Source organism: Dromiciops gliroides, chromosome 4 (genome assembly GCF_019393635.1).
Source record: "Dromiciops gliroides isolate mDroGli1 chromosome 4, mDroGli1.pri, whole genome shotgun sequence".
Classification (NCBI taxonomy): Eukaryota; Metazoa; Chordata; class Mammalia; order Microbiotheria; family Microbiotheriidae; genus Dromiciops; species Dromiciops gliroides.
Window position 1 is genome coordinate 177,646,477 of NC_057864.1, and position 24,134 is coordinate 177,670,610.

The window sequence follows — 24,134 nt, forward strand, 5'->3', positions numbered from 1 at the left end:
GGCACAAGATACTTAGGAAATATTTCCTATAAGCTTCACTCAACATGCCTGGTCATGGTCCAGTGTTCTAAATGAGCCTAATGTCAGTAGATTGTAGATACATCTATATATGACCATTGCTGTCACAAGATGAAACCATAAAAAAATCCGTTGTCCCAAATAATTCACACACACCTGTATTTAAGATGTAAATAAGTTTTCAAGTATCTAATTGACTAAAAAGTGATAGAGGGGAGATGTGTAAAGCTATAATAGTTGTAGATTGAAATGGTCAAAGTTTTAGGAAAAAAAACCATTTTGTTACTATGTAGGTTAATCACCTGGTGGAGATAAAAAGTCACTTAGATTTTTCTGGTGATTTCCATTTTCTAATGTTCAAGGTTTTTCTTTTGGCGATAGAGACTTTTGGTAAATTGTTATTTTAATCAAGATAGAAACAAATATCAAATGGGTAAACTAATAATTTACTATGGTATAGGTCCTAAAATTCCAACTTTAGCTTTTGAGTGTTTACTTCCTGCCACCTTCTCTTTTGCCCATTCTCACAAACTGTCTTCTGTGAATCAGTCTTAAAAGTGGCAGGTTTTTATACTGAGGTGAAAAAATACCTTGAACCTTCGTATCTTCTCTTAGCTACTTTCTCTTACTAACTTGAAGTATATTGCCCCAAATACTGTAGGTAATGACATAATGCATGAAAGGGCAGGGTTGGTAGTTTGAATTACTTTCTTGTTTTTCTTTGTCAAATTAAATTATATTCATTCAAAGGTATATCGCAAATAATAACAAATATCTTAATTGGCTTTGTCTTGTGAAAGCTACAGTTGGTTTTGTAATTCTGCTTTTGTAAATAATTATTTTCTTTGAATATACTGAATTCTGAAGCTAACATTTGTGTATTTTAACCTCTTTGAATTCTGTTAAACTTGAATTTCAAAACCCTGATACTAAATACTTATAGAATATCAAGTAAATAATAAAAATTCTATGAAAAATCAAGGCAGAAGAAAAGGTTGAATTTTCACCTAGAAAAGTACATTTTAGTCTGTCATTTCTTGTATATTTCCATTGTTGGTGACAGTTAATAAAAATAAAGATTGTATTCCAATCTGAGTGCTAATATAAGGTGCTAATTTGGTACTTTTTACATGACAGGCACCCATGGGGACCTGCTGGGGGGTGATATCTCAGAAAATGTGAGGGTGGAAGTTCCCAATACAGACTATGCGTCCTAACCTACCAAAGTCTTCTGATAGCTGGAATTGTGAAAATTAGCAGGTGAAAAACCTTCATAGTAATTGACCAAAAAAAGCTAATGATACCTATAATTAAATTATTTTATAGGTGCTTATAAATTTTGTGTTACATGGAGGTTTGGGAAGTTGTAATGAATAATTGAAACTGACTATATTAGAACATTTTGTGTAGCTGATTTGCTAAATATAACTGATTTGGATTGTTAATGATAACAGTGTCCCACGTCGACATGTCCCTTCAATTCTTCCTTACCCAGTGTTTCCTCAGATTTGTCCCATTCTTACCATTCCCACTAATATCACTCTCCTGTACTACAGTACCATATTGTTAAATAGTTTACACAACTAGGAGCCCCACTATTAGTTGTAGCTACTAGTTAGCCTGCGTCCCTGCCTTTCTAGGTCAGAATTTTTCCATGGATTCCTGGTGTGAGATGTGGGAAGCAGAGCAGCTCTCCACCTTTGCTCTGGAATCTCAGATCCCCTATGAAACAGTGAAGGAGGGGCAGCTAGATGGCGCAGTGGGATAGAGCACCGGCCCTGGAGTCAGGAGTACCTGAGTTCAAATCCGGCCTTCAGACACTTAACACTTACTAGCTGTGTGACCCTGGGCAAGTCACGTAACCCCAATTGCCTCAATTAAAAAAAAACCCCAAAAAAACAAAAAAAACAGTGAAGGAGCACTGAGACTAAGGACCCTGATCCAGAGGGTACGTAACCTTCTGAATTACACACACAGAGGAGTGTGGACAAAGAGGGAAATGGCAATGTAGAAAACTCATTTCCTTTGCCCCACCATAGGACATGAATGTTAAGTATAAAATATAAATTTCAAATGTTAAAAACAACTTGTAAATAAAATATTAGAACAATAAGTTTGTCTTCCATTAAATGTTTTAGTGTATTTTTTTAAGTTTTAAAATTTATTAATGTGAGTAATAACTCACATTTACACAGTACTTTGAAGTTTATAAAGTACTTTCCTCACCATGTGATTCTTTAGTTGTGGGGTTTGGGTTTTTGTTGGATTTTTTTAAAAACCATTACAGATTATGAGGAAAGACCCTCCCTTAATTAGTCTTTATGAATAGAGGACCTAAAAGGTTTTAATATGCCACTGCCCAAACCTGATCATCTAACAAATTTGTTATAAAATAAAGATTATAATTTAGTATGGGAAATACAGCTTACCCATAAAAAATAGCAGCAACAGAAAATAATGTATAATTAAATGCATCAAATGATTAAATTCCCACACACAGACACTAAGAGCTAAAATAGCCCAAAGGAAGGAAGGAATTCTGGGTTGGAGTCGTCACACCCAGTTTATTATGACATCCTCCTATTTAATCTCTTTTCCTTCCAATCCATTCTGCTTGACTAATCTGTCATATGATAGATTAATCTTCCACAAAAATCTATCTCTCTGCTGGAAAAGCATTTGACAAAATTCATTCTCCATTCATGACTATATTTAAAATTCTATAGTATCATTGGAAAGTATATTGAAATTCAGTCAACATTATATACAATACTAAACCATCCTTTAAAAAATCAGAAGCAAATAAGGATTCCCAAAAGACAGTGATATAGAACTGGAGTTTGGAGAGAGATGAAAGCTGAATGCTAAGATCACAGGATAGAAATATAAAGAGAGAATAGGGCCTGGGACAGAAATACCTGCAAGACAAGGATGTTGATCTCTAAAAGGGGACTGAGGAAAGGAGATCAAATATGTACAACGAGAACCATGAATGAACAGTGTGACAAAAACCCAGGTTGGGAAGAAGATCTAGAAGGAGCAGGTAGTCAACAATGTCAGCTTCTGTAGAGGTTAAGAAGGAAAAGGACTGAAAAAAAGACCACTAAATTTGGTAATAAAGACTTCATTGATGACCTGAGAGGAAATTGTTGCAATTCAGTCGTGGGGATGAAAGCCAGATTGGAAGAGATAAGAAATGGGAGGTGAAAAGATGAAGACAAGCATTTTTCTAGGAGTTTGGATGTGAAGGGTAGGGTGGCCATAAGATTGCCTGAGGGTCTTGTTTTCAGATAAAGGGTTTTTAAAGGATGTCTATCCCCATCATTCAAATGCTCTTCATCTTCACTTCTACCTCTGAGAATCCCGTCAGCTCAAACTCTACATACTGGAGGAGGCCTTTCCCCATTCCCCCAGCTGTTAGTGCCTTCTGCTCTAGAGTTACCTTCCATTAACTCTTATCTTGTGTGTACCTGCTTATATATATGTTGTCTCTCCTCCCCATCTCTAATAGAATGTAAGCTCTTTAAGGGCAGGGACTGGTTTTGCTTTTTCTTTGTGTCTCCAGTGCTTAGTGCAGTGCCCAGTACACAATAAATACTTAAATACTTAGGATAATCTGGGCATTTTTGTAAGCAAGGGGGAAAAGGCAGTGAATGAGGAAAAAATGATATCCCCTTCTGCCTAATTTTTAAAAAGTCAAGCTCCTCGAAGAGACAGGAGATTATAAATTCAAGGAGAGGAGTAGAAGAATTAGCAGTGGCAATGAGAAAAAACATCTTATTTGCCAAGGCTATAATAGAAAAGGGAACAGTGGGTGGTGATTGGCCGGGGCAGGGGGAGACAGTTGGAAATAGTACTGAATTTGAAATCTGAGGACATTTAACTTACCTGCCCAACCTCAGACAAGTTATTTACCTTTTCTGAATCTCAATTTCCTCATCTGAAAAAACAAAATCATTTGAGTAAATGACCCGATGACTATTCATATTCAACATAGTGCTAAAGAAACTAACAAGTATAATTTTTATCTTAACGGAATTTCATTGGTGTAGAGAACTTCCAGGAAGGAAACCTTCCACCAGTGCAGATTCATACTTGCTATGTAATTTATAGATTTAGAGAAGTACCTGGGACACCGAGAGATTGGGTGAGTTGCCCAAGTCACGAAGCCAGTACATGTCAGTTTGCATACAGTAAAAATGACAGTAATACAGTGTACCTACAGTGGATGTGGTGTCTTATTCATGGACACAGTTCCTTCTGCTACACTAATCACAGCCCATCCATGACTTCCCATCCTGTACAGGTCTTAACCATACCTTCCCATAAATTTGACATGGAGGTCCTCCCAACTTGCAAAGGCTTTCTTTATGTTCTCTTCAGAATGGAGCACACAGGCTGTCTGTCATTTGTACCTTGCTCTCAAAGTGTACCTAGTCCCATCATTTTTTCAAGTTATACATTTCCCTGACATCCTTTACACACTTCTGCCTAATTTATAGCCTTTTGCAGCCTGTTCATACCACTCCCTGTCGTCCTTTGTGTGACTCTTAACCTCAATATTTCCTAGGCTACTTACTATTCCATGACTCCCAGCCATATACCATCACCAGAAAAATACTGGTGTAATAAGATGAGCTTTTGCATGGGGAAGAAGCTCTTATAATTTCCAAAAGACAATCCATCCTGCTCTCTCCCTCTTCCTCTATATCTCTAGGCCCCACTCATTGTCTTTTTGCAGTGTCTGGTCAAATATGTTTACTGATGGATGGATGAATTGACAAATTGTCCATTCGGTTGCAAATCAAGATTTCAACAGCCATCCACTTGATTTTTCCTGTGTGGACAGTGTTGAATAAGCCAAACTCTTCTGGGTGATTATGAATTTCATTTAGGAGGCTCTGCAGTGTTCTGGAACTTGATACAGTCAGCAATTTTATCTGCAAACCAGGAGTATCTAGAGGACCTCTTCAGCCTGAACTCTGTGCTACACCATCCTCCAGGTGCTTGATAGTGACAAGCACCTTTGGCAACCATACATCTTGGTTTTTATGCCTCATTGTATGTTATGGAGGGGGTCACTGAACAAAGTTATCTCGGTTATATCTTAGAAAGTATTTTGAAAGATTTTCAGATGTGCTTGGGGGGAAATAACCTTGATGGGAAGGAGCTTCTAAAGTGGCATTTTCTTCTACCAAAGCAAATGCCTTCATATAGTCAACCGATTTTGTATCCTCTTTATTGTCAAGTCAATTTTGGGATAGTAAAAATGCAGCCTGCTGTGAAGTATCATTTATGAATTCTCTGCTTATTCACTTTTCATCCCATTACAAAGAATTCCCTCAACGCATGTGTACATGATTCTCATAAAATTTTTGTATAGGCAGTCAATTGTGATTCATGTTCTCTTGATTGCCTTGTTTAAAGTAATAGTATCTGAGGTTTTTTCCCCCACATCTTTGTTATCCTCTTTCACATATGTTGAGAATGAATTCCTCGGTGCCCTCAAATTTTTGTCTTCTCAAGCATGAACCATCTTTGTCTTTGTGTGTATCTGATCTAGTCCAGGTGCTTTCTTTTTGAGTCTTTGTTTTCTTCAGTACTATTTTCATTTTCTTCATTAATATATCCAAAACTGTGTTTTTGAAGTCCAAATGTAGCTTGTATATGCCTGATGGTGAAAATTCAATTATAAAAATGTTTATAGCTCTTTTTTATTTTTCATCTATATGTTACCCTTCCAGTTTCATCATTAAAATGCCCTTTTGATGATATAATGGGTCTCTCACCAAGCTTTCTTTAAACTTGTTTCCTTCCACTGCCTCTCACTATATTATGAAAAATACTCCTCATAAATTTCCACCATCCTCCATTAGATTTTACAAATGACTTTTAGTCTGCACTAGTGTCTTGGGCAAGTAGATCGCTGACTGAGGCAGTTTCTAGGTTCATTATCTTCTTGTCATAGTATTTGATTTAAATTAGTTAAACTTCTAATATAATCATTATAATTGTTGTCATTGTCCTTTTCTTTATCCAGTTCCTATTTTTAATCCATTCAGAATTCACTTAAAGGGGCAGCTAGGTGGCACAGTGGATAAAGCACCAGCCCTGGATTCAGGAGGACCTGAGTTCAAATCTGGCCTCAGACACTTTACACTTACTAGCTGTGTGACCCTGGGCAAGTCACTTAACCTTCATTGCCCTGCCCAAAAAAACCTGAACCAGAATTCATTTAAATAGGTCAGGTTGAAGTTGATTCTCTTAATTATGTTCTAGTATGTATTTCTTTGTTGATCTAACTGTACATAAATTACTAATTGAAGAATGACTCCCACATAGACTCAATTTCATTTTTGTGATGTCATTTATTGCTTGTCATTTCTAGTGCTTCCAAATTCTTTCCTCAAAGAGAAACTATATGACATAAAAATATAAGGCTTCTATGTAGTCTGCAAGTTTTCAGTATCTCCCATTCCTTACTCCTAAACCGTATTTTCCACTGTTTTGTCACCATCTTCCTATCTACCTTTACATTGAAGTCACTAAATTATTAAACTATATATTTAACTTGGAAGATCTTACCAAATTTTTTGTAGAATTATCTACTACCCAAACTTTGCAACTAGTATTAGGGCAATAATCTTTATTTTCATGGTGGTCTTTTTGCAACTCTATATCAAGAGAAGTGTAATACAAAATAACCAAATGCCCAAAGAAATGGTGGGTTTTTTAGTGCTTGGACATATGGTAAAACCAATTATTTTATTTTCCTCTCCAAGGAGAACCCAGTAGCCATCCTTTCATCTAATTTCAGTTTGATTTTGTAGTCTGGTTTCATTTGATATGATTCAGTTCCTCTAATAAGTAGTATGTCCATTTGGTCATTGAACAAGCATTTCACAATTAGAATACTAACAACTAAATTAATGTTTATAGATGGTCTAAAAACTGTGATCTTTAGCACCATCTTCCCCCTTTTTCTACCATGTGGCACCTTGAATGCAGAATGGCACAGGACTATGGGCCATTTTTTATTCTCATTTGTTTCATGAATTGCAGAGACAATATCCCAAGGTAATTTATGAGGGAAAAAATGAGCAAACAAAAATTCAAACAAGTAGGAAGAATAGGGAAGAAGAGTAAACAACCAAAGGGGAATTTGCCCTTGTGTTTTTTAAAATATTTTATACAGCTACAATTTTCCAAACTGCCCAAAGCTTTAAAAGAAAAATGGGGATAATACACCAATAAAGAAAAGAGAGCTTCCAGAAAGAAGTCCAGATATATTGGAGCCTCAGTATCCTGAACTGAATTAAAACAGAGTATTAAAGGGAACAGACTAAGCCAAACAAGAAAGATGAATTGAAGAAAGCCAGAACTGAAAATTCAGGCAGAAAACCACAACTGAAATGAATTACCTAAAGTTGAATTATTTTGGAGATAAAATTATTAGTGCTACTCCTCAACCACCTTTTTATTGGGCACCAAGATTTGAAGGCCATGCCCAACCTGCTATCTTAGGGAAACTTCCTGTGGAAAGACAGCAAAAATGGTGATTTATAATTTATAATGACTGTTGAAATTTGCAGTGAGGAAAGGATCCATTGAAATTAAACAGTGGGAATAAAATCATTAGTCACATGGTTTAGGAAGCAACTCTTAGGTGGAAAAAACAAAACTTTAGTTGTTCCCTACAATACGCTATGTTCCGTAAAAAATCCCACTGCCATATGGTTTAAATATAAAAACAGATACATGTGTAAAGGTTAGAAGAAAGCATAATGGGCTGCTTAACCCATCTGAGAAGGAAACAATAAATCACTGACTCTGAGAAGTAGAAGAAATCATTGAGGATCATGTTGAAAGTTTGGATTACTTGAGAATAATTTCTTACATGGTGAAAAACAACAAAACTAAGCTATAAAGAAAGTCAAGAAGAGGTAAGAGATGAAGGTCGTGAACTATCACCTATTCTATCAGTCTTGGCTGATCATGTTGGTTAGGTCTGCTTAACTGCTTTTTTTCTTATTTTTATAAAAAACTTGTTTGAAGGGATGGTACATTGGCTAGATAGTGGGGAAGAGATACTCAGAAGGTAATACAAAATAAAATCAATTTCAATTTTTCTTAAAGTAAAACCATATACTAGTAGACTAAAAAGGCAACAGACGGAAACATTTGCAATACAAATCACAGCTAAAATAATATCTGGAAATTAGGAAGTGTTTATGTTTATAAAAAGCAATAAACAGGCAATCTCTAGTAGACATGTATAAATCAATCAGTTGAGTAATACATAGTAAAGAGACATTTGGAAAAATATTTAAAGCTAAACATATAAGACCTTAAGTGGTTTTGTACAAGTGTGCTCTACCCAGGTGCTTATGAGTTCTCAAAAGTAATTTATTAGATTTTCATTGTGAGCATTGACACATCAGAATTGGCAAACATTTTAACAAAATCAGGGCTTGATTTATTGCTGATTGACTAGACATGGGAAAATGATGGCAGAAATGTTAACAGTATTCAACTTAAAAGTGTGTTATACAGGGGCAGCTAGGTGGCACAGTGGATAGAGCACAGGCCCTGGAGTCAGGAGTACCTGAGTTCAAATCCGGCCTCAGACACTTAACACTTACTAGCTGTGTGACCCTGGGCAAGTCACTTAACCCCAATTGCCTCACTTAAAAAAAAAAAATTTTAAGTGTGTTATACATGCCTCTTTTTCTTTGAGAGCCTGTTATCAAATATTTTACCAGCACACCCTTGTTTGTAACCAAAGTTTTTTCATCATGGTAGCACCTACCTGAGTTGGGACTTGAGAACCCAGGGTTGCTCTCTGGCATAGCCATTGATTCAGTGGAATAGGACCAAAAAGAAGACTAGGAATATATCCCAGCGAAATTGTTTTCCAAGTTGTTTTGTATAAAGATTTATGGCTGGTATTTAATAGCAAAAAGCAAAGTGCCCCATTGTTAAGAAGCAGCTAGACTCTCTGTGTTCATTCATTTTACATAAAAGTTTACAGAGTTCTTTGAACCCAGGTGTTCTTCCTCTGAATACAGTGCTTTTTCTACTACCTTGTTTATATTGAAGTATTAACTAACTGTAAGAAAAGCAAATAAAAAGAATATGCAAAGAAATTCTAGAAAGTCTTTGCATTAAATAACGCAAGGTGGAAAAAGTATATGCCGACTGCAACTTTGTCCATGCATGTGTGTATGACACAGGAAGACAAGTGTGGTGTATAGTTGGTAGCTGCTTTTTGACACACGTCAGAAGGAGTATCATTTAGCCTCAATATCAGAAATTACTCCCTTAAGACTAAAAACTTGCCACGCTGCATTGGTAGAAAGAATTTATCATTACTTACCTTTTCAAATGCATTCACAAGCCTGGTGCCTCGTTAAAAAATGTAACGTATATGCATATTAGAGACTTAGAGAATTTTTAGATACTCTTCATTCCACCTCAGCCCCTCACAGGGATCATCACCACAAAATGTTACACCTCCCTCATTTAAAACTGTCTAAAAACTTTAAAGTTTAAAACTTCTCCTGTCTAACAACCTACAATCATACCATCCCTTTCTGTGTCTCATCCTTCTTAAACCTATCCCTCATCTCAACCTTTACCTCCACTCAGCCCTTAGTACTTTCTCAGACCATTACTCCTGCTCTGAGTTCCCTGCCTTTCCAATCTCGACCCTGCAGCTAGCCATTTTAGTCCCCCAATGTCCTCTGCTCTTAAGACCCTCACCCTTATGCCATACATTCCTTGCCCTCCTGAGTCCTGGGTCATTCTCAGCACCTTCCACTTCTTTACCTACTCAGATGCTGCTGAACAGAGCTGGAGGAAGCCACACAGCTGTGCCGACTGGGTGCCCCCCCCCTCCCTCCCTCCCTCTCTCTCTCTCTCTCTCTCTCTCTCACACACACACACACACACACACACACACACACACACACACACACACACACACACACACACAACTTCAATTGGGCCAGCACTGCAGCAGGGCAATTCCCTTCTTTGATTCCTCCCTCACTTTTTAGATAAGGAAGTTGCACTTTGTGAGTTAGTAACTTGTTCAAGGTCATTTTGTTAGTGACAGAACTGAAACAAAAGCCCCAATCTCCTGGTTCTAAGGCGACATAACTCACTTGTACATGACTTTTTAAAGACTTGCAGCGTTCTCCCCACAACATGTGAAGAGAGTTATTTACCATTGCTTGCTTGCTCTTGAGGAAACTTGAGGCTCCAGGGAAATCAAGTTTCCTGCTACAAGTTAGGGTAACATCCAGGAATGAGGGCCAGATCCAGGAACCCAGCTCTTAGTCTGGCTCTACTGATAGCACTTATTCAGTGTGCCTCTCCCTATCCCATGTTGAATTATATCTCTTGTTTTAATTGAATATTTATTTTGTTCAAGCAACAGAATCTGCCTTCTCTCCTTCCCACTTCCCACTCCCCCCCCAAATTGAGAAAGAAAAACAAAATCCATTACAAATAGGCGTTGTCAAGCAAAACAAATTCACCATTAGCCATGTCCCCCCAAAAATGTTGCATAACATTTTTTAACATTGATTTTGGAGGGTTCCAAATTCCTTCCTCCAGCCATTGATAAGGCAAGCAATATGACTTCCATCATACATGTGAAGTCATGTAAAACATTTCTGTGTTGCCAAAAAAATTTTTAAAGGGAAGAGAAATTAAAAAAAAAAACATGATTCAAATCTGCATTCAGAGTTCATCAGTTCTCTCTCTGGAGGTGGATAGACTTTTTCATCATGAAACATTTGGAATTGTAGATCATTATATTGATCAGCATAGCTAAGTCTTTCACAGTTGATCATTATTACAATATTGTTACTATGTACAATGTTCTCCCAATTCTGCTCACTTATCTTTGCATCAGTTCATATAAGTCTTCCTAGGTTTTTCTGAAACCATCCCCCTCATCATTTCTTGCAGCATAATAATCATATACCACAACTTGTTCAGCCATTCCCCAATTGATGGACATCCCCTCCGTTTCCAATTCTTTGCCACTGCAAAAAGAGCTGCTATAAATATTTTTGTAATTATAGATCCTTTCCCTTTTTCTTTAATCTCTTTAGGATACAGACCTAGTAATAGTATTTCTGGGCCAAGGGGTATACACGATTTTGTAGCCTTTTGGGCATTGTTCAAAATTGTTCTCCAAAAGTGTTGGACCAGTTCACAGCTGCATCAGCAGAACGTTATTGTCCCAGTTTTTTCCACATCCCCTCCAGCATTTGTCATCTTTTTCTATCATGTTAGCTAATGTGATAGGTGTGCAGTGGTACCTCAGAGTTGTTTTTATATGCATTTGTTTAATTATTGGTGATTTGAAGCATTTTTTGCATATAATTTGATAGCTCTGATTTCTTCTGAAAACTACCTGTTCATATCCTTTGACCATATATCGATTGGGAAATGGCTTTTTTATAAATCTGGCTCAGTTCACTCTATATTTGAGAATTGAGGCCTTTTCAAAGAAACTTACTATAAAGAATTTTTCCCAGTTTCTGACTTTCCTCATAATTTTGACTACACTGGTTTTGTTTGAGCTAAAACTTTAATTTCATGTAATCAAAATTATCCATTTTCCCTCCCGTGATCCCCTTTATCTTTTGTTTGGTCACAAACCCCCTTATCCATGGGTAATTTTTCCCATATTCTCCCAATTTACTTATGATAGCACCCGTTATGCTTATGATATCACCCATCTAAATTATGTATACATTTTGACTTTATCTTAGCAGTTGTATAACATTTAAAGATACAGTCTGAAGGATCAGCAAAGTTTATCTTGTTACTTATTGAATTGTTGTGATTGCTTTCTGTGTATAAATAGATGTTTTGGTTGTAAAGTTGTTGATTAGATACTAATCTGCTAATATTCTCTTGTTCAAGAACTAAGTGTTTCTCCCTTTGCTCAGTTTTCCGATTGCAAATTTCTCTCTCACCTAGCATTCAGGGCCCTTGAATTGGCCTTCAGTATTGGCCCCTACATTATCTAGCTCATGCTTCTTAAACTTCTTCCACTCACAACCCCTTTTCACCCTAGAAATTTTTACTCAACCCCAGGTACATAGGTATACAACATAGGTAAACATCGCCTTTTACTGTTGCCAATTTTTTTGTGACTTCCACATTCATTTACATGATCCCGTATGGGGTTGAGACCCACAGTTTAAGAAGTTTTGATCTAGCTTAACCTATCTCCTACTCTTCTTCAATCTTTAACACCGCTGAATCCAGGCTCATTACTACACCTATTTACATACCATATTCACTGCCATAGTAGAGGAGAAGCAAGCCAGGAATGACCCAGACCTAGACCTAGAAAGCCTCTTCTTTCCAGAGAGGCCTACCTATAGCGCTGCCTGTCATCATCCTTCCCAGATACACAGAAGAAACAGGTAGCCCTTGCCTACCAACAGCACCCATTTGTGAGCATTCTTCATCTGCTACTCACTCTGACCTCTATAGCTAACAACCCCCAGACATCTGATTTTCTCCCTATCCCTGTATTATTCAAACAACAACCACAAAAGAGAAAATTCCCCCCAGCTCCTATGTCCTTGTTCTCTCATGTCCATCTTCCTCAACCCTACCCAATCCATGTCTCATTCCAACCCTGCCTACCGCTTTCTACCATGCCTTCTAGAATTCCCGTTCCATAGTGAACAAATTTTCCTTCATTCTGGACCTCTTTCTCTCAGAGTCTTTTGATCTACTACACATAATTTAAGATTTGACATCCCCCAGATGTCGCTGCCATCCTCCCTACCTCTGGCTGTACCTTCACTCAGACTCCTTAACCCTCTTCCACCCTAGACACACTGGTCCTGGAGGGGACAGTCAAAATACTCCTAGCTCCCCTCTTCCATTTCCATATTCTTCCTTTACTGCCATCACTCAGCAACCTCCCTTCTTTTGAAACTTAGTTAAAATTTTCCACCAAGTCCAGGTTATGGTGGCTGTTGTATACCAGTTCCTGGGTTATTCTCTCCCCTTTCTCAAGAAGTTCAGTAGCTAGCTTAATGTTTTCCTTTCCTTCCCAGCTCCTATATACTATATACTATAGTATTTCACCATTCCTACGGTCTCCTTCATGACCACCCAGTTCGCTAGTTTCCTTCAATCCCATGACTTTCACTTAGCCACACGCAGGGATTATCATACCTGGCCTTATCTCATCATTACCCCCAAAGTATTTTACTTCCCTCCTGTAAAACTAACTTTCTTCTAGCTAACTGTAACCTCTTATGCCATCTCTTTCTATGCCTCATCCCTCTTAAACCTATTCTTTACCCTCTTTTCAACCTCCAGTCTCTCTACTCCTTAGTACTTCTCAAACCATTGCCCCTGCCCTGACGTCCCTTCTCTGCCTTTCCAATATTGACCCTCTAATTAACCAATTCAACTCCATGTTATCCTGTGTGCTTAAATTCCATGCCCTTTTCTCTTGCCAAACTTCAACCCTGGATTGTTCCCATAATTTATCTCCTTTTTGCCTATTCCTTTACTCATGAATGGAGCTGGAGAAAATCACCCAGCCATGCTGACTGGGTGTGTTTTCAGTGCATGTTTTCTGACGTTAGCTGGGTCCACCCTTCAGCAAGGTAAGACTGTTATTCCTATCCAAGTTGATTCCATATCCCACTCCCCATAGAAAGTCTTCTAACCTCTCTCTTCAAGTCCCCCCACCCACCCCCACCTCTCTTCTCTCTCAACTTGAGGACCTTGCCTCTTTACTAAGAAAATTGAGGACCTTTGTTTTAAGCTCCCTCTTTACCCCTTCTCCATTTCAAAATCCCTTGACATCATCATTCTCTCTCCTCCTTTCCACTAGTTTCTGTCAGTGACAAAAATCTCCTTGGCAAGGCCAGCCCCTCTACATGTATACTTGTTCCCATCCGTTCTTATCTTCAGCAAATTGTAACTTCAATCATCCCTTCTCTCTCAAATTTTTAACTCTTCTATCTATTGGTTCCTCCCTTACTGCCTACAAACATTTCCACATTTCCCCTTTCCTGAAAAAAACTCCACCAGGCCCTACCATTCCTTCAAACTTTAATTCTGTATATTTCCTCTTTTCTCAGCCAAACACCTAGAAAAAAGCTGTCCATACCCCCTACCTCTGTCTCCTCTCAACAATGCAGTCTGGCTTCCAATTTCACCATTGATCTGAAATAACTCTCTGTAGTGATCTCCTAATTGTCAAATCTAATGGTTTTTTCTCAGTCCTCATCCTTTTTGACTACTCTCCTTCATTTGACATTGTTGACCAGTCTCTCCTCCTAGATACTCTCTCCTCTCTGGATTATCATGACACTACTTATTCTTTCCTGCTGCTTCTCCTGACTATAGGACCACTCCTCAGTTTTCTTTACTGGCTAGATCATCATCCACATCATACCTCCTAACTGGTTGTGCCCCAAGGCCATGTTCTGGGCCCTCCTCTCTCTACATTCTTTCTTGGGGTCCTTATCAGTTCCCCTGTAGTTTAACTATTATCTTGATTCAGATGGCTTTTTTTGTTTTTTTGAGGTAATTGGGGTTAAGTGACTTGCCCAGAGTCACACAGCTAGTAAGTGTCAAGTGTCTGAGGCCAGATTTGAACTCAGGTCCTCCTGAATCCAGGGCCAGTGCTCTATCCACTGCACCACCTAGCTGCCCCTCAGATGGCTTTTTATATATCTAGCCACAGTCTTTCTCAATGTGCCCAGAATAGAACTCATCTTTTCCCAAACCTACTCTCTTCCAAACTTCCTTACTTCATCAAAGACACCACCACTCTCCCATTCTCCTAGTTTGTAGTGTTGGTATTATCCTCAACTTCTCACTCTTCCTCACCCCACATATTAATTCGTTTGCCCTATCCTGCCATTTCTATCTCTACAATAACACTTGTACAGCCACCACCTTAGTTCAGACCTCATTACTTCTCATCTACATTGTTGTAATGGCATCCTAATGGGCCTTCCTACTACCTTCCTACTACTACCACAAATACCTATCTCCTTACTCCAGTCTCCCCTACAAAGTGCTGCTAAAATGATGTTCCTTTGACCATATGATTTCCCTACTCCATTAACTCCCAGTTGCCTCTTGGATCAAATATAAATTCTTCTGTTTCTCTTTTAAAGTTCTTTGCAACTTGGCCCTCACCTATCTTTCTAGCTTCAGTGGACATTACTCCACCTCCCACACTCTGCAGTCCATCCAAATTGCCCTTTTTTGTGTTTATCACACATCTCCTTTTTCCATGCCTTTGCAGTAATTCAATCCCTATATTTGGAATGAAGTCGTTCCTTACCCTCTACTTTATAGAATCCCTCTCTCATCCTTCAAGGTGCAGTTTAAGAACCGTCTCCAACATAGAGATTTCTTTTATCCTGACCATCTCTCTCATACTACTCCCTCCCTCTTTAAGTATTTCTATATATTTGTGTGTATATGTATATGTGAGTTTCTGCATATCATGTACACATATATATGCAGGACATATATATGTCCTAACTCTCCTCTCTTTAGATGCCTGTGTATATCCATATACACACAAACACAATATTCACACACAAATGTATACATAGGGACATATACACACATACTTGGCACGTGGCAGGTACTTAATAAATTCTTGTTAATTGATTGCCCGATTCCTGACTTCCCCCTTATTGTCAAGGTCACCACCATTCTCTCAGTCACCTAGACCCCTCATACTTTCACCCTCCAAAATCCAAGCATTTATCAAGCGTTCTCTGTTGTTGTACCTGATGTAGTACCTTCACAACATCGCTTGCATATACCACCTCCTCTTTGAAATTGCCACTATCCTAGTGTAAACACTCACCTTCTCACACCTGGACTATTGCAATAGCCTTATACTTTGTCTCACTCCCCACTCTAGTCTTCCTTCCACCCAGCTATCAAAGGATAGATTTTAGGATCTTCCTAAAAGTTCAGGTCTCATCATGTAACCTTGCTACTCCATAAATCTAGTGGCTTACTATTACCTCTAGGATCAAAATAAAATCCTGTCTTTGGCATTTAAAGCCCTTCATAACCTGCCCTCCCTTCCCACGCCCTTAGCCACCCACCCACCCACATTTCTAGTCTTACAAATTACTCCCCTCCATTTGCTCTGTAATCCAATGACACTCCTTGCTGTTCCTTGAATGAGATAATTCAGTATTTTTCACTGGCTATCCTCGATTCCTGGAATCACCTCTCCCTTCATAGCTCTTCTTCCTGGTTTCCCTGCCCTCCTCAGGTCCCAGCAAAAATCCCATTTCCCAACACCTTTAAATCCAAGTGCTTTCCCTATGAGACTTCCCCTCAATATATCCTGCCTATATCTTATTTGTACATAATTGGTTGCATGTTGTCCCCCAGTCCCATTTCCCCCATGAAGATCTTGCAGTTCACAAAGATGACCTTCTAGTGTATTACAAGCATGCTGGACCAGAGAGTTTTGTGCTCATTAGCTATCTGGTATTAGTTTCTTTTATCTGGGCATCTTTTTTTTTTTTATGTTAAAGACCAAGACAGTTGAGACCAGGAAATTATCCTTCCAGGAAATTGCTCAGACTATCTCCAATGCTTCAGCTTTCCTCCTCACCCCTCATTTGTCCAGCCTGTGAATTCCTACCTGTCCTTTAAAAGGTCTGGTTCAAGCGCCATCTCTTCAACCAAGCTTTCCTTAATCCCCTCAGTTAGTCAACCCAGACCCCCCCCCCCAACCTCTGGAAGCACAGGGTTGGTACTTCCCTTAAGTTCTCATAGAGTCTGTATTCTGGTTATTTGTATATGTCATGTCCCTTATAGACTCATCTCCACAAGGATGGGAATTCTGACATACTTTGTACTGTGCTGTTTCCATAGTAGCCACTCAATAAATGTTGGATGAATTGAGTTGAATTCAGGTTTTTCTGTTTGGTTTAATGGCTTGAAGGCACTATGCAGGAATCCACATTAAACTGTTATTTAACCATTACCTTCACTTCAGGGACAGAAGATAATTAAAGAAACAGTAATTTCTTTTTCCTTGGTACATTGTATTAGATCATTGGCCCATCATAGCTATAAAACCTCATTAATACCAAATAAGTGACAGGGAAAAATAGCCTTAAGAGTTGCCAGAAGGGGCAGCTAGGTGGCGCAGTGGATAGAGCACTGACCCTGGAGTCAGGAGGACCTGAGTTCAAATGTGGCCTCAGACACTTAACACTTACTAGCTGTGTGACCCTGGGCAAGTCACTTAACCCCAATTGCCTCACTAAAAAAAAAAAAAAAAAGTTGCCAGAGCTCAAATTTTTCATTGTTTTGATTTCTAAAAATAATGGGTAATCTAATCACCCAGGAAACTAGCTTTAAAATATAAATTTGAATAGATTAATACCTTATATAATATAATAATGGGTACAGCCCATTCCTTCAAAATTTTAGTCATAGCCCTTCTAATAGAATTTAATGATTTTCCTCCCCAGGATTTGGTACAAATTGCAGGAAAACCAAAAAGGAGACCTTTCTAAACAAAGAATTAGAAATTTCATGCATTTTCCCCTAAATTTGTTCCAGTTTCTTTTCCTTGGTAAAATCCTATTTGCTGCATTTGGGTTTTTTCCCCCTTTAAACATTTTGCATTTCTTTCAGGTTATAATGCCCTTTTAAGATATGAAGGGTTTGAAAGTGACTCCAGCCTGGACTTTTGGTGCAACATATGTGGATCTGATATCCATCCAGTTGGTTGGTGTGCAGCCAGCGGGAAACCTCTTGTTCCTCCTCGGAGTAAGTAAGAGTAATAGAACTGCTGACCTCACAATATTCTAAGTGAATATATCCCTCTTACCTCATCATAGGCAATAATAATTCCAGGAATAACATTGCTTCTTTTCTATCTTAATTTAAAGTTAATTTCCAAGGTGGCATTTTTGCTCTGAGTGTTTTGTTAATACGTTGAAATACATGCTATTTTTAAGGCCCTGAATTCCTGAGATATCTGGTACTATTTGCATTACTTTTTTTTCCCTCCTTAAAAAAGAAGTTTGTTTACAAAACAGTTTCTCTTGTTAAAATATGACTGGTTATTTCTTTTGCAATAGCCATTCAACACAAGTACACAAACTGGAAAGCTTTTCTAGTGAAACGACTTACTGGTGCCAAAACACTTCCTCCTGACTTCTCTCAAAAGGTAAAGCTGCCCTTTGTAAATCAGTTTTAACTAAAATGTAAAGAATTGTCTGACTTTAGGCATTTGGGGGTTTTCAAGATATATCAACCTGAAGCTTTTTTATAATACAGATAATGTTTAAAATCACAATTAGCTGATTCTATCATTCATCAAACATTCCTCTTAAAAACCGCTTGAAAGAAATGCACATCCTTTTTGATACTTGGGTACATCAGATTTCATCTCGGTAGGTACTTCTCCACTCATACAGATTAAAACCCGTTCACAAGTTCTTTTCTTGTGCAGTTCATACTGATGTCTTTCTGTAAATAGTTGTTAGTCTGTCCTTCCTCAATTACATATCATACCCCTTCATTCCTTTTATACTTAAGTTAAACTGATATAATTACTTTTCCTATCCAGGCCCCCTCTTCCCTCCATGCCTTTGCATGGGTTGTCTCCCATGTCTGGAATGCTTTTCTTCCTCACCTCTACTTCCTGGAACCGCTAGCCCTCTTCAAGGCTCATCACTCAGGAAGCCTTTTTTATTGATTCTCCCCTCACTTTGTACTACTTTTACACATTTCACGCCAGTGTGTGTTTATGTGTAAATGTGTATATGTGTGTCCTTTTTTTACATGTTGCATCTCTCCTAATAGAATGTAAGCTCTTTGAGAACAGGGACCTCGTATCCCTAGAACCTAGCACAGTGCAGACCGTGGTAAGCTGGTTGGTTGATTACAGAGTCTACCTACCATTCTGGAGGTTTTCTTCTGGTTCTTTTTAATTTCTTTAATATCAGGGTACTAGTCACTGTCCAGTTGTTGTCTTATCGTTCATTCTTAGTGCATGACTGGTTTACCTCCTTTTCTGTTCATAATCTTTCTTTGCTTTAATAATGAAATAGTAAGTTCATTAGTTCATACCAATATACATACCAGGTGAATGTAAGTTCCTCCAGGGCAGAGTTAGTTTTATTTATCATCTTTGAATACCTAGCACCTTGCTCAAACTCTTGGATATGACAGATGTTTGATAGATCGTTTTTGGACTGAAATGAATGCTTAACTATTTCTTTCTTTGATTTCAAGGTGTCAGAAAGTATGCAGTATCCTTTCAAGCCTTCCATGAGGGTAGAAGTAGTTGATAAGACACATCTATGCCGAACACGGGTCGCAATCGTCGAAAGTGTAATTGGAGGAAGATTAAGATTAGTCTATGAAGAAAGTGAAGACAAAACAGATGACTTCTGGTGCCATATGTATAGCCCACTGATTCATCATATTGGTTGGTCTCGAAGTATAGGTCATAGATTCAAAAGATCTGGTGAGCACATTTATAAAGATATTTATTATAAATATCAGTGAGATTTAATGGAACTCTTCAAACATTTTTCTTTTCAAAGTGTTGTAGATTTAAAATAGCCTTCTAATTTTCTAAGCAGCTTCTAATGTAGCTAGTGAGTGTTTACACCAGAATAATAATGTCTTTATTGATTAATTTTCTATACTTCCTTTGCTTGCTCTTGGTTACATAATGTGTCCATAGTCATAATAATAATTGTTTTCTTATTCTTCAGTCTTTCAGCTCATCTTTTATTTCAAAACAAAACAAAACACCTAAACATAGTTTTTCCCACTTTTCCATCTTAAGTTAGTAGAAGTAAATTTGGGTAGGCATTTTATCAGATACATTGGTAGCACTCCTAAAATTAGGTGATCTAAATAATTCTCTACATTGTAGAATATTAGCCTTCAAATTAACTTCGTTCATTTAATAGTATATGCACATGTTCTCTTCAGGGAAAAGGACTCTTTAAGAGTGAGTAGTTTATAAGTGTGGGAGACATGTGTTTGCCGTGTTTGAGGGCATCATGTGCCATATAGGTTTAAGACTTTCAAAGAAAGGTGGTTTTTGATCTTTCAAATGCTGACAGATTAGTATGTAACTTTTCCTTGTAGATATTACTAAGAAACAGGATGGACATTTTGATACACCACCACATTTATTTGCTAAGGTAAGAGATTTTTCATAAGAACCCTCATTTGTAAATTAGATTTGAAAGAGGGTTGTGGGTATTTTCATAAATTAGTGGAAATCTCAATTATATGGTCATTTACAAAGATGGACTTTGTACTACCTAGGTATCATAAGTCTCTATTATAATGGCCCTAAAATTCTGTCTTATTTCCCTGTATTCCTTGAATGCTATTGAAAGTTTGAACGACAATGTTAGGTAGGTAGGAAGCTATTTCACCTCTTCTCTGGTGAGCTTTTTAAAAATGGGTACTGTTTTACAAAATACTGCAGCAATACTTTTTGCATAATAGTAGGTGTGCTTTCTTATAATCCTTTAGGTAAAAGAAGTCGACCAGAGTGGGGAATGGTACAAGGAAGGAATGAAATTGGAAGCTATAGATCCTCTAAATCTATCTGCAATATGTGTTGCAACCATTAGAAAGGTGAGATGATGAATGTAAGTTTAAATAAAAAGTGAGTGATGACTGGAGCTTTGCTTTGTGGTTATGCAAAAATATAGAAGCTGATGAGATCTGAAGTGAAATGTTGACACATATATGCTAATGTCTGCATCTGTACTAGGAAAAGAGAATACCAGTGTTACCCAAGATAATTTCAAAGTAAGTTTTACTTTCTTAACATAGGTCAGCTGTCCAGCACTTTGCAAAGACTGTTATTTTGAGATCATACTCTAGAGAGTGACACTATGCCAATGTTGTATCCCACAGTGTATCCTGTCTCACAAGCAGGTTAATTTATTTCTTGGGCACTGGCCCTAGGAACGAATTGTAAAGGAATCAGAGTTGGTATTTGTAGTGTTCAACCTTCTGGTCTTTTAGCAGGTGCTTTGTCTTTCCCTCCTACATTTATGTCTTCACATCACATTTCATGCCTAATTATTAACCTTTTAAAGAATCTGACATCGAATTCATAATCAGATATAACTAACTAAAATCATTTAAATTCTTAATATTCCCAAGGATGTTTGCATTTTAATATAGTTCAGAAAATTCTGAAGAGAAATAATAAAAGTTCTAAGATATGAAATTTCAGGCATCAAACAGGGTTGGGGAAGATTTTAACCTTTTTTTTTCCCTTCACTTATATGTTGCCCTGTCCCTTGTACATACTGGATTTTACACTGCCAACTCAGAATTAATGAAATTGAAATTGTATGTTTGAATTATATAATATAAAAATCTATGCATATAACCTAAGCCTTTTTTCACCTTTATAATAAGATTTCTCCAATAGATTAAATAAAAATCTAGATGAATGGGTGGTGTAGATTCCCTTCTTTTAACTTGAATTCCTAAGACTGTTTTCTAATTTCAAATATTTGGGCTTTTAATTCATAAAGGTGCTAGCAGATGGATTCCTTATGATTGGGATTGATGGATCAGAAGCAGCAGATGGATCTGACTGGTTTTGTTACCATGCAACCTCCCCTTCTATTTTCCCTGTTGGTTTCTGTGAAATTAACATGATTGAATTAACTCCACCCAGAGGTATCTCATTTTAACCTACAGTAATGTTTCTGATATTGTACTATATTTTTACCATCATTTTTCCCCACTAAATATCTTTTTGGTATTTATGTGCAGCTTATCTAGTGTTGTCCTTAAAATTGTACACAATGAAAAAAACAAAAACAAAAAAAACCCACAACTAAATATTGCAAGGTTTAATGGACAACTGTGCATTTTGGAACATTTCATTGTGGGTCTATGTATAGCATGAATTAATTGATAGCACGAGATGCTATAAGGAAAACCAGGTTTAACAATCATTAGTGGACAGGAGGTAGCCAGATTATTTTTTACAACCCCATCTTTTAAGGAGCCGTACTGTCCAGATTCACTCATTAGACTCTTCATATAGCATTTTAAAATTGATTGAACAATACCTTTTTAAGATGCCAGGGCTATCTCAGGTAAACAAATGGCCACTTAATGTGATTCATGAACCATTCTCCAAAGAACTAAATGCGAGGGAAAAAATGCAAGACTAGGTTTTGCTATGTTCTCTTTTCTCCCCACAAAACACATATAAGGAATGACCCCACAGTCTCAAGAGCTTCACTAAACAGACCTATAAGTTGTGAGAGCAGGTGCCTATAACCTCATGTAATGCTTGAGTTGAGAAAGATGGCCTCTTCAAAGAATATCTTAAGTCAGCCTCCATCTGATTATTTTGGGCTCCAATGTCTGTTTCTAGGAGGACAAAATCCTCATAATTAGGGGGAGCAAGGAAGAGTTATATGTAATTCATTAGCAGCACAGAAGTCAGTGTCTGAAGTTATTTAGATGACCCTTCCCAAAGCCTCCAGTATTTTAATTTGTTCTTAGAAACTTTTTATCTGCATTTTTTAATGTTTCAGAAATTTTCAATGAGTTTCCACTTAGGACAATGCTATATTTTTTCAGGTTATACAAACTTCCTTTCAAATGGTTTGACTACCTCAGGGAAACTGGCTCCATAGCAGCACCAGTAAAGTTGTTTAATAAGGTAAAAAGAAAATTGTAGTTACCTACTTGTAAAGCTTTTTCTTTTCCATAAAGTTATATAACTAGTTCTCAAATGCTTCACCATCTTAATTTATAGTTAAAGAACCATCTAGAAATCTTGGTCATTTTTGTGTAAGTTATTCTGTTTAGTTCCCTTGCAGTACCTTGGTTTTCCTAGATTGAGTCCAATTCAACAGACACTTATATAACAAATTACTAAGATTTAGAGTTGGAATAGAATTTTAGGAATCTGCTGGCTAATGCCAAGCATTTTGTGTGGTGCTTCCAAAAGAAAGCTGTCATTTACATAAGACTTTATAGCTAGAAGGCCCTTTTCACTTGCTATCTCATTTGCCACCCCATCCCTATGATGGGGTCTAGTGCAAGTATTGCTCTTTCCTCACAAATAAAGAAACTGAGATTTCTCGTTTGAATGGTTTGCCCTGTATCACACCCACTGGTGTAAGTGCCGGAGGCAGCACTTGAACCCATTCTTCTGGTTTCAAGTCCAGGGGTCTTTCTACTGTCCCAAACTGTCTTCTTGTGGATTCTTACCGTCTGTCAGCTAGAATGTTCTTTTTCTTGTCAGGATGTTCCAAATCATTGGATTTCGTGTGGGAATGAAACTAGAAGCTGTAGACCTCATGGAACCACGCTTAGTATGTGTAGCCACCGTAACTCGGATTATTCATCGTCTGTTGAGGATCCATTTTGATGGTTGGGAAGAAGAGTATGATCAGTGGGTGTAGACTGTGAGTCCCCTGATCTATATCCTGTTGGATGGTGGCCAATTAACTGGGTATCAGCTACAGCCTCCAGCACCACAGAGTGAGTTGCTGACTTACCAAAAATACGTTATTTGTGTTTTGTTATTTTTAAATGTGCACCTCTCCAGAAGTACATATTTTATGCTTGCCCTTGATTGTACTAATTATATTCTAAGGCTATGGGACTGGGGCATAATTTTCTTATGTCTGATTCAATGACAGTATACCCTAGCAACCCTGAACTTAAAGGACAGAGTAGTAGAATACAGATCAAAGTAAGATCACTTATCAGACTAAATTAGTATACTCATTATTTGAAAGGGAGCATTATATCTTAATATTCATGACTTCCCTGAAATCCTCAACCATATTTATGAAGCTTTAATATACATTTATTGTTAGAATGGTCTCATCTGAATAAGGAATACAAGTCATTTAAAGGATGGTTGCTGTCATGAGTAAATACCCAGAATCATTGCTTTTCTTTTATTTTGCAGCATCAAGAGAGAGCCAGTCAGGTTCATCAAAGCAGAAGAAAAAGGCTAAGTCCCAGCAATACAAAGGACACAAGAAAAGTGGGTCACCAAATGTTAATATGCATTTCTTTTCCAT

The 24,134-nt window shown here is 37.6% G+C and overlaps 1 protein-coding gene across 1 annotated transcript in view; it reads left to right on the forward strand.

The window, feature by feature from the left end:
* MBTD1 (mbt domain containing 1) overlaps positions 1 to 24,134 on the forward strand; it is a 76,049-nt gene that overhangs the window by 39,544 nt on the left and 12,371 nt on the right. The window contains 14 exon segments of the mRNA XM_044001391.1: positions 1,156 to 1,176; positions 1,179 to 1,278; positions 17,713 to 17,847; positions 18,162 to 18,250; positions 19,321 to 19,555; positions 20,191 to 20,246; positions 20,587 to 20,691; positions 21,609 to 21,781; positions 22,675 to 22,756; positions 23,345 to 23,359; positions 23,361 to 23,498; positions 23,501 to 23,542; positions 23,544 to 23,583; positions 24,020 to 24,097. Of these exon segments, the coding sequence (XP_043857326.1) occupies positions 1,156 to 1,176; positions 1,179 to 1,278; positions 17,713 to 17,847; positions 18,162 to 18,250; positions 19,321 to 19,555; positions 20,191 to 20,246; positions 20,587 to 20,691; positions 21,609 to 21,781; positions 22,675 to 22,756; positions 23,345 to 23,359; positions 23,361 to 23,498; positions 23,501 to 23,542; positions 23,544 to 23,583; positions 24,020 to 24,097 (1,309 nt within the window).